The 10,695-nt window shown below is 77.0% G+C and overlaps 1 protein-coding gene across 1 annotated transcript in view; it reads right to left on the bottom strand.

Moving 5' to 3' along the window:
- Positions 1–5,844: 5,844 nt before the first annotated feature.
- The window catches only part of Kif26a (kinesin family member 26A), a 31,570-nt gene continuing 26,719 nt past the window's right edge, over positions 5,845–10,695 (bottom strand). Inside the window, 7 exon segments of the mRNA XM_048362643.1 lie at positions 5,845–6,028; positions 6,251–6,323; positions 6,325–6,399; positions 6,635–6,655; positions 6,955–7,160; positions 7,288–9,979; positions 10,210–10,372. Coding sequence (XP_048218600.1) covers positions 5,847–6,028; positions 6,251–6,323; positions 6,325–6,399; positions 6,635–6,655; positions 6,955–7,160; positions 7,288–9,979; positions 10,210–10,372 — 3,412 coding nt within the window. The 3' untranslated portion in view covers positions 5,845–5,846.

The following is a 10,695-nucleotide window of genomic DNA, read 5'->3' as shown; positions in this document are numbered from 1 at the left end:
GCGCCCAGGGCCGTAGATCACGCGCTCCCAGCCGGGCTCCGCCGCCTCGTAAAGATGCCAGAGCCCGCACTGCCGCCGCCAGGCCCACAAATCAGCCGGGGCGGGGTTGAAAGCCCCCCACCCCCGCCGGCCCGGGAAACACAGCCCGCCGCCTCGGGGCCGAGGACGCGGGAGACGAGCCAGGCAGAGCGCGGCGTCCCGGCCCGGCAGTGGCGTCTACGGGAGGGAGGTCGAGGCCCGGGGGGGGGGGGGGGCGAGGGCCCCGGACCCCACAGAGCAGTGGGCAGGGCTGGCAGCCCCGGGGCTCTCGTGGGCCCTGACTTCTTCCTCACTGCGCGTCCGCCAGCCTGGTCCCCTCACGGGGGGGGGGGGGCAGCCCGACCACCCCAGCCCCTCCTGCTGGCTGAGTCCTCTGGTACCGGCCTGAGAGGCGGGCCAGCTCTCGGGGCTCAGGCAACGCTGGCCCCCGGCCCCCAGACCCCCAGGTCGCCAACCCCGGCCTCCGCGTTGCAGGCCGGGGCCGGTGGCCCACCAGAGGGGCTGGAGGGTTTCCCCCGCCAAGACAACGGGGCCCCCCGACGCCGGCCCAGCACAGCTGCCATCGCCCTGAGTGCACACGGCTGTCCCGGGGGGGGCTGGGCGCCTCCCCACGGCATGTGAGGGGGTCCTGGGCCAGTCCGTCCCCGGGCGGGGGACGGGGGGGAAGCGGGGCTTCGGTTTTGAGGGGTCCTCACCCTGGTCGCTGGCGTGGCCAACGCCCCACGGGAACGAGAGAGCCAGGGGCGGAGGGCTCCGTGGCGCCCGCGGCTCCGAACCCACGGCAACGCGCATTTCCACCAGACGGCTCTCCCACCCCGTCCTCGGCACTCAGGAGGCTGAGCTCTGGAAGGCGCAGCTAGGGCCCCCCCCCATCCAGAAAAGCCTGCGAGAGCAGCCCCCCATCAAGAGCCACTGAAGGTGTGACGGGGGGGGGGGGGGTAGCCCAGGCCCGAGTTTGAACTCTAGGATGGACAACAGCGCCAAGGGCAACTGTGAACCAAGCCAGCCGCGGGGCGGGGCGGGGCGGGGCGGGGCGGGGCAGGCCCGGCTCCGCGCCCACGGCCTTCAGACGGGGCAGACTCCCTGCCCTGAGACCGCCAGCCCCTGTGCCCAAGGACCCAGAGGGAAAGACACCCCCTCCCATCCTCCTCCTCTGGGAGCAGACAGACCTGGCCAGGGCCTCATGTCCCCAGCACGACACGAACTGGGGGACACGGGGCTCCCAAGTCTGGGGCTCCACGCGGGTCTCACCGCGTGGGCCTAGAGCCCTCGAGGGCCCTCCTGGCCCCCCGCAGCCGGCCGGAGACACCCCCTTCCCCCCTAGCCACCGGCCCCAGCCCCGGGCCTGGCTCAGGGAATCCCCGCCCAGCCGCCCGGCCTCCGCGGCTTCCTGTGTGGAAATGGGTCCCGAGCCCGCCTCGCACACACAATGCGGGGAGGGAGCTTCCTGTTTGCCGGGGCAGAGCCCAGGGTCCTGGGGGAGGGGGGTCCCGGGAGAGGGTGGCAGAGCGGGGAGAGGCCCCAGGCTCCGGCCTCGGCCACTCCGGAACGACGTCCCAAGCCCAGCACCCGGTCGCCAGGGCCGGAGCCGAGCCGACCCACCCGTCACGAGCACCCCTGGGACCCTAGGCCAGGAGCACACCAAGGCAGGGGGCCAGCCAGAACCAGCCGCCTCCCGCCCCGCCCGCCCCAGGAAGGCACCTGGGGTGACGGCGGACAGAAGGTGGGGGGTCGCCGGGGGTGCGGGCAGCTGTGTGTGGCTCCCGCCTGCACGCCTAGCCCCCGGGAAGCCCCGGCCGGAGGCCAGCCTGGGCCACGCGCTCCCACGCCCCGACCCTGGCCAGCGGGACGCTGGGCGGCGCGGTGGCCGCCCGTGGCTGGGAGCGGCAGACACGTGGACAGGAGGCTCCCGGATGACCCAGGCGCGCACGCAAAACTCTGCCAAACCAGCCGTCCAGGGCTCGAGAGGCTGGGGCGGGGCAGAGGGGTAGGGTGCTCACCGGCCACACACAGGCCCCGAGTTCAAACCCCAGCACCACCCGAGGGCTTTTCCCGGGCTCAGCCACAGAGCTCCGGGCAGAGAGGAGGCCCGGAGGCGAGCCACAGGCCGCAGGCCCCGCTGGCCTTCGGGGGCTGAGCCCTGGAGGAGGCAGGGGGCCGCACCCCAGGCCCCTCACCCTCAGGAAGAGCCCCCGGCTCCTCCTGGGCCCGCCGAGCCCCATCCCTGGAGAAGGGAACCCCCCACACACACAGGGGCGTGGCCTCCAAGGGCCCCACGCGTGGCACAGGGAGCCGACACCCACAGCTGTCTCTCCCACCTGGCCCTGGGCAGGGCGGGACGGCCCAGGGGCCCAGCCAGGCAGCTCAGCTCCCAGCGACCTCCCCTCCGCCCGCCCTGAGCCTCCTGCCCCCCTCCTCCCGCTTGGCCTCTGGTGCCAAGGCTGGTGGGCAGGGCAGGCAGGACAGGCCTGGACACGCGGGGTGAGTCAGGCGGGCACCTTGAGAGAGAAGAGCGGGTGGCCGCGCGCCAGGCCGGCGTCGGAGGCCGGGAGCCGACTCTGTGGGGCACTTGCCCTACGCCCCCAGCCCGGCCGGCTGGCCGCAGCCCGACGGTCCCCAGGATGCCCCCTCTGAGCCTGGTCCACAGGGGACGGGCAGAAACACCCGGGCTGCCCCTGCCCCCGGCCCCAGCCTCCCCACACGTTTGATAAACGCACACAGGTCTCTGGCAGGTGACCTTACGTGGGCCTCCTGCTCTGACTTCACCACGGAGCTGCGTTCCGGGCGGCTACAGCTTTCCCATCCATAAAATGGGCACACAAAGACTCATCTGCCCCCACGGCGGGGGGGGGGGGAGCCTGTCATGACAGGGCCCAGAGCTTTGATGTGCAGATGAAAGGCCACAGCTCCCAGGCTCCTGGACAATGGGCTCCTTGTGCAGAAAAACAGACACCACTCCCCAAGCCTGGCCACACCCCCTGTCCGGGACACGCCCCCTGTCCGGGACACGCCCCCTGGCCTGGACACGCCCCCAGGCCTGGACACACCCCAGGCCTGGCCACCCCTCAGGCCTGGCCACCCCCCCCAGGCCTGGCCACCCCTCAGGCCTGGCCACCCCCCCAGGCCTGGCCACCCCCCAGGCCTGGCCACACACGCCGGGACCTGGCCTGGACCCCAGGAAGAAGGCTCTGCCCGGCCAGCCCTCTGTACCGGCCACCCCCAGTCGTCTCCAGCTGGGCCTGGCCACAGGGCCCATGCCAGGGTGGGCAGTGGGGGTGGAGGTGGCAGGTGAGCTCTCGAAGGGAGGGGGTACCATTTCCCACGAACCCCACAGGGCCCCGGCCGCCGGCGCAGTGCATGCTGGGGCCACAGACCAAGGCTCGGGGGCAGGCCTCTCCCGGTCCCCAGGGTGCTCTGCCCACCCAGACCCCGAGGACAGCAGCTCTGTGCATGCCCCAGGGGCTCTGGTCCACACGAGGACAGGCCGGGCGGCGTCACCTCCCTCCTGAGCCTCCCCCCCACCTCCCCTCCCCCCAGCCCCCCCCCCCCCCAGCTCTCCACCCAGCCACCGGGCCTGGCCCACCCTCGCTGGCTGACGGGAGCCCCCGCAGACCCCGCCCGCTGCGGGAGCCACGGCCGTCCTCGGACAGCGGGGACCCCGCCGCCCCGGGACCCCGTCCCGCGCAGGGACCGCGTCGGCCACGGCCGCGTGGAGGCCCGTGGCCGGACCCCCGGTGTCGCGGGCAGGCCGGCTCCGCGCGGAGGCGGCAGGGCCGGGAGGGAGGCGCGGGCCGGGCCCGGGGTGGCTTCTCTCCCTCGCCCTGCCCCTCCGCGCCCGCCTCCAGCTCCAGCCCGCCCCGCCCCGCGCCCTGACGATGACTCAGACCCCACCGCGAGACCACACGGGGTGCCAGGCCCCGCCCCCCGCCCCCCGTCACTGCCTGGGGCCTGGGAGGAACACCGGGCGGAGCCAGCCCCGGAAGGGGGGTCCCCGACGGGCACAGCTCGTGGGGGGTCCCCCAGCCCGCCACAGGCTCGGGGCCGGGCAGGGCCGCCCGGGGACGCGGGGCAGGCTCCTGGGACGCGAATGCGATTACCGGGGACAGAGGGGGCCGGGCAGGGGCAGCGGCCGGGACCCGCGGGCCGGAGACCCTCGCAGGAGCAGGCAAGTCCTGAGCGGGGCCCCTCGGTGCCCACGAGGACGCGTCCCGCCCCCTGGCAGGCAGGCAGGCAGGGGCCAGACCCGGCGCGAGGCCCCCCTCCCCCCCCAGGGCCGGCGTCCCGGCTGCCGTGTCCCCAGGCAACAGAACCAGCGGGGTGAACGGGGTCAGCGCCTCCCTCCCGGCCAGGCCCGGCAGCCAAGGTGAGACGCGAGGGCCCGCCTCTCGGGGCGCACGTGTGTGTGTGTGTGTGTGTGCGCACACGCGCGGGTGCCACGCCCTCCCCCCAGCCCTCCCTCGCCAGGGCTCTTCCCGAGCCTGGGTCAGTGCGGCGGCCCCGTCCTCTCGCAAGCGCCCGGCCCAGCAGGGGTGACCCATGCGTGGGGGCCGCGCCCGGCCTCCCCCACCGGGGCTGTCCCCCAGGCTGTTCTGCCCGGGCTGGCCGGGAACTGAGCCTCCCACCTCCCCCTCTGAGCAGACAGGATCACCCAGCACGAGACACCAGCACCCACTCACGCTGGCGCCACTTTCCGATGGCCTGCACGGTGGCCCCGGGGGGGGGGGGGGCACTGCTCCCCAGGGTCGTCCCCCGCCCTGCCGCCGCCCCCCACCCCCGCCCCCGGGACCCGGGCAGGGGGGCACCCCGCGGCGCCGCACGCAGGAACTCAGGACCACGCGAACAATCGAGGCATCTTTTATTCACAAATACAAATCGCGGCGAGATGTTATCTACAGTCTGTACAAAGTCTGGACGCCCTATAAAACGCAGCGGCCGGGGACCCTGGAACCATCGTGCAGGGAGCTGTGCCGGCAGGCGGGAAACGAGCCCCGCCCCAACGCCCCCCTGCCGCCCGAGGTGCCCCGAAAAGAACCTGCCCCCCCCCCACAGCTGCCAAAACCCCGAGGACCGCCGTCCATAGAAAACCATAAAAACCTAGATCGTGTGCCCTCAAATCCTACTGCGAACCCCAGGCTCATACACAAAACGATACAAAAATAGGAGCCCGCGCGGAGCCCGTACAAAACCCGCACCCCGTCTCTGTGGCTGGTGGTTGGTCGCGTTGTGTTTTTTGCTTGTGGTTTTGGTTAGAATTCCTGCCATGGAAGAAGGCCTCACGTGTCCAGGACTCTGGGTCCCGGGGGAGAGAGGGGGCCTGGGCACCTCGGTCCCGCCCCTGAAGACCCGCCGAGGCGGCCCGGCGCACCCCCCCCTCCCCGCCGGCTCCGCCCAGAGCAGGCGGCCGGGACGCAGAGCCGGCCACCGCACCCCACCCGGAGGCCGGAGGCCGGCGGGAGACGCCCCTGCCCCGGGCCGGAGCGGGGCGCGCACTGCTGGTGGCGGAGTCTGTAGCACCAATGGGAAAAAGAAGTCCTGACTGAAGGTCAAAGGCACTTGCGATGTGGCGGGGCGGCCGCTGTCCTCCCTCCGGCCCGGCAGGCCCTCCCCCGCCCACCTCCTCTGAGCCCCCCCTCCGGCCCTCCCTCCAACCCCACCATCCCCACACCCCTGCACCTTTTCCTGGCCTCGCACCCCGGCCCCGCACTCTCCTGTCCTCACACCTGCACGCTCCCGTCCTCACACCCTGCTCGCTCCCCGTCCTCACACCTGCCCTCCCCCCCGCGCGCCCCCTCCCGCGCCGCCGAGGCTCAGACGTCCACCTCCTGCGGCCCCGGGCGGGCGGCGGCGGCCGTGGCGCCGATGTCGAAGCAGGTGACCATCATGACGTGCGCCTTGCACAGGTTCACGCACTGCTCCAGGGCGGCCGTGGCCCGCTCCAGCGCCGCCAGGTACTCGGGGGACTCGGGCTCCAGCTCCGGGTCCACCTCGACTGGGAAGGGGGGCGACACGGCCGGGTCAGGGGCCAGAGACCCCCAGGAAAGGCACCGCGCGCCCCCGTGCTCCCCGTCCCACCCCTCCCCGTGTCTCAAGAGCAGCTCGACAGTGAAGGCAGGAGGCCGGCCGGGGCCCGCGGGGCGTGGGGCCCGCATGGGGCGCGGGGCCCGCACAGGGCGGGCACGGGGCGCGGGCAACCCCCCCCCCCGGCACTCACACTGCTCCAGCCAGCGGCCGGGCTCCAGCATGAGGCGGCCCTGCGTCTCGGCCAGCTCCTCGCAGAGATGCGGCGCGCCGGGCCTGCACCTCCCGCAGCCTCTGCTGCCGGCGCTCGGCCCCGCGCAGCCTGGGGACGCACACCGGGCCCTGGCGGCGGGTGGGGGGAGGGCGGGCGGCTCAGGCGGGCGGGCCTGAGGGCTGCTCCCGAGCGGGGGGGGGGGGGGGGGGAGGCTCTCCCCGAATGTCCAGCCCCCCCGCCCGCGTGCTAAGCGTGCGCACTGCATGCCACTCCCCCTCGGCACACCCCTACCGGCCCCATGGGCGTGCACACGCGCGCGCACACGTGCCTGTGAGCCCCCGGGGGCCGCGGGGGCCTCCTCACCTTCTCCACATCCTGGGAGGCCTGTGGGCCAGAGAAGGTGCGGTCAGGGACCCCCGCGCTCTCTGTGCTCCCCGGGGCTCCCGGCGGCCCCGCCCCGCCCCGCCCGCGCGCCCCGCCCGGCCCCGCCCACGCACCCCGCCAGGCCCCGCCCATGCACCCCGCCCGGCCCTGCCCACGCACCCCGCCCGGCCCCGCCCACACACCCGCCCTGCCCACGCACCCCGCCCTGCCCCGCCCACGCACCCCGCCCGGCCCCGCCCACGCACCCCGCACCTGCCCCGCCCACGCACCCCGCCCAGCCCCGCCCGCGCGCCCCGCACCTGCGCCGCGGGCTCCCGGGGGGGCGGGCGGTGCCGCTGCAGGCGCTCCACGTCGTCGATCTCGTACACCTTGATCTCGAAGGGCTCCTTGAGGGCGCCGGCCAGCGGCGGGGGCAGGTCCACCCACTGCCCCGGGAGGCTGGGCTTGCGGGCCAGGGCCGCGGCGTCGGGCAGCGGGGCCGGGATCAGCCGCCGCCGCTGCAGACCTGCAACGCGGCCGGCGCGCGGCCCCGGGTGAGCGGCGCGGGGATGCCGGCCCGGCCGGGGCTCGGCTCTCCCGGGGCTCGGCTCTCCCGGGGCTCGGCTCTCCCGGGGCCCGCGGCCCGCACCCACCTGTGGCCCTCTTCTTGGGGGACTTGAGGCTGCGGGCGCGGGCGCCGGGCGAGGCGGCGCCGCTCTCGCTGGTGGAGTCGGGCGCGGAGGAGGCGCTGCCGGTGGCCTCCTCGCTGTCGCGCAGGACGCTCTCGTAGCCGCTGCTGCCGCCGCTGTGGTAGAAGAGCACGGTGCGGCCCATGGCGGGCGGCAGCTCCCCGCTCAGCACGCTGCTGTTGTCGCTGCCGTGCCCGCTGCTGTAGCGCTGGGGCCGCCGGGGCGCCGTCACCTTGCTGTAGGGCGAGGGCAGCGCGGGGCCCGCGGGGGGCCGCTCCTCCGCCGCCGCCGCGCCGCTGTCCAGCCCGCTGTCCGAGTCGGCCGAGCCCCACGCGGGGCCGCCTCGCCCCGGGCCGCCGCCCGCCGCCAGCTCGTGCACGCGGCTGTGCGCGGCCCGCAGCGCCTGCTTGGCGCCCATGACGGTGCCCCGGCCGGTCTTGCAGCCCACGGCGGGGGCGGCCCGGGGCGCCGTCCGGGGGCTCGCCGCGACCGCCGCGCCGGCGGCCGCCCTGCCCGACACGGGGGCCCCCGGGGCCCGGGACCCGCCGGCCACCAGGCTCCGGCCCTTGGCCCCGGCGGCCGGCGGCTTGGGGGGGGCCCCGGCCTTCGCCGCGCCGCCCCTGCCGGCGGCCGGGGGCTCGGGCACGGGGCCGGCGGGCACGCCCAGCCGGGGCACGGCCCGGGGGCCCCGCGCGGGGCCGTCCCTGCCCTTGCTGCCGTGGGCCTGGCCCTCGCCCCGCTCCAGGGACGCACCGGCGGGGCGGGGCGCCGGCTCCCCCTTGCCAGCCCGGGCCCGCAGGCTGGACGTCCCCCGGGGGGCAGGGGGGTCCCCCCGGCCGCCGGGCCGGGCTTCCTCCTCCCCGTGGGGCGCGGGGGCGGCGGGCCCGGCCCGGGGCGCCCCCAGGCCGCTCTGCTCCAGGCTGGACTTGCGCACGGGCGGGGCGGGCGGCCCGGCCCCCGGAGGCCTGGGGAGGAAGCCCCCCTTGGGGGCCGAGCCCTTCCTGAGGCCGGGCGAGGCCCTGGGGCCGCCCGCTCCCTCGGCCGGGGCGTCTCCGCAGGACCCGGGGACCGTGGTCACCCCCAGCGTGGTGGCGCCCCTCCGCAGGGGCGGGATGCGGGCCACGGCCTCGGGCCTGCGGGCGGCCCTGCCGGCCAGCTCACAGCCGTCCACCACGCGCGGGGCTCCGGGCAGCCGGGGGGAGCCGGGCACCGGGCCGCAGGCCACGGGGGCGGCGTCACAGTCATCGGCCCGGAGCAGCCAGGGGTCCTCGAAGGGGCCTCTGGGGCTGGGGGGCGCGCAGCCCGGGCGGCTGGCGGCTGAGGTAGTCCTTGGCTTCCGGGGGAGGCTGGAGTGGATGGTGGGGGCGAGGGCCGGGGCCTGCAGGACCCGGGCCCAGGGCTCCCTGCCGGGCGGAGCCGGGGCCGCCGTCGCTGCCCCCCGGGGGGGAGGGCCGGGGTCCGAGGCCCCGAGGCTGCGGCCCGAGGCGGGGGGCGGGGAAGGGCCGGCCACCACCGCCGTGGCGTCTGGGCGCAAGGGGGGCCGCGGCGCGGGGCCGTGGCCGAGGGCCGCGCAGACCTCCACCTCGCTGAGCCAGGAGCCGAGGGAGGCGGCACCGTCCGGGGACCGCCCGGGAGCCCCCGCGCCCTCGGGGCCCCGCGCGGTGTAGGCGTCGAAGGCGTCGTTGAGGCTGCTGATGATGCTGACGGGCCGCGAGCCCGAGGCCTGGGCCTGCAGGGAGCAGTCGCTGCCCAGGCTGGCCAGGCTGGCGGGCCGGGCGGCGCGCGGCCCCAGCGGCAGCTCCTCCACCACCGTGAACACCAGCTCGTCCTCGCCGTTCAGCTCCACGGGCTGCTGCACCGTCACGGTGGCCGTCAGCAGGCCCGGCTCCCCACGGCGGGCAGGCGCGGCCGGGCAGGGGCAGGCCCGGCCCGGGGCGGGGAGAGGCTGTGCGCTCCCGCCCACGGGGCCCCTGCGCGCCGGGCTGCCCACGCCCCCTCCCCCGGGCTCCAGCGGGGGGGCCGGGCCGGGCAGCGGTCTCCTGCCGCCCCCGCCCGCGGGCTTGTCCGGGGCGGGGGGCTCGGGGCGGGCGCCCGGGTCGGCGGCCGGGTCGCCCTGGGTGCCGGGCTTGGAGGGTTCGGGGGCGCTCCCGCTGGCGTCTGCTCCCTGGCCGCCCCGGGGGGCGCTGGAGGCCGTCGGGGGGCCCCCGGGCCTCCTGGGGGAGGCGGCCCCCCGCGCCGGGCTGGGCGGAGCTCCCTCGGCGCCCCCGGGGTCCTCCGGGAGCCCCTCGCTGCCGTCGATGCACTCCAGCCGCTCCTGGAGCTCCGCGAAGGTGCTGCAGCGGAAGTGGTCGGCCTCCCCGGGGCCCTGGGACGGGCGGCGGCGGCTCAGCGCGGGGATGATGGGCACGAAGTCCGGGGGGCCCTCGCTGTCGGTGAGCTCGCGGTCGGACAGCGCCGCCCCGCCGGGCCCCACGTAGATGACCGTGTCGCAGGACTGCTCGCTGCTGGACGAGTAGTCGGGGTCGCCGGGCAGGCCGGGCGGCACGCGGCGGCGGTCCGGGGTCGCCGCGCGGGGATGGAAGGGTCGGAGGTGGGGGGGGCGGCGGCCCCGGCTCTCCTCGCAGGAGCTCTCCCCCCCGGAGGAGCTGGAGGCGTACTGGGGGCGGCAAGGCGATCGCCTGAGCGGGCTGACCTCCGCCTGCGCCCCTCCCCCACACCCCGGCCCCCCACTCCACTCCCTCCGGGCCGTGCCGTGTGGCCGCACCCCCGTGACACAGAGACCAACGGGGGCTGGCGCCCTGGAGAGCGGCCGAGGGCGTGGCCCAGGGGCGCGGGGGGGGCAGCGGGGGGGGCAGCGGGGGGGCCACGGGGGAGGGGGCAGCCTACCTTGGCCTTCTTCCTGCGCAGGCGCTGGATGCGGGCGGCCAGCTGCACGGTGCTGAGCGTCTCGGCGTGGTGCGCGGGCGCGTCGGAGACGTGGGCGATCATGGTGGTGCGGCAGCCGGCGGCAGCCAGGGGCTCCCGCAGCAGCATGGTGAGCCTGTGGTCCCTGGGGTCGAGGGGTCGTGAGGGGGAGGCCGCGCGCGGGGGAGGGGGGATCCGCGGTGGGACAGGGACGGCGGCTTCTCTGCGGCCTGGGGCTGTGTCCAGCCCCTGGCCCCGCCTCCCTGCCTCCACGTCCGCCCTGGCCCGCTCCCAGGTCCCCGGAGGGCCGCCCGTCCCCCAGGGCCGCCCTGGCCCGCTCCCAGGTCCCCGGAGGGCCGCCCGTCCCCCAGGGCCGCCCTGGCCCGCTCCCAGGTCCCCGGAGGGCCGCCCGTCCCCCAGGGCCGGCTGTCCCCCAGGGCCGCCCTGGCCCGCTCCCAGGTCCCCGGA

This window comes from Perognathus longimembris, chromosome 14 (assembly GCF_023159225.1).
Source record: "Perognathus longimembris pacificus isolate PPM17 chromosome 14, ASM2315922v1, whole genome shotgun sequence".
NCBI lineage: Eukaryota > Metazoa > Chordata > Mammalia > Rodentia > Heteromyidae > Perognathus > Perognathus longimembris.
Note: the sequence above shows the minus strand (reverse complement) of the source record. Positions and strands in the feature narration are given on the sequence as shown.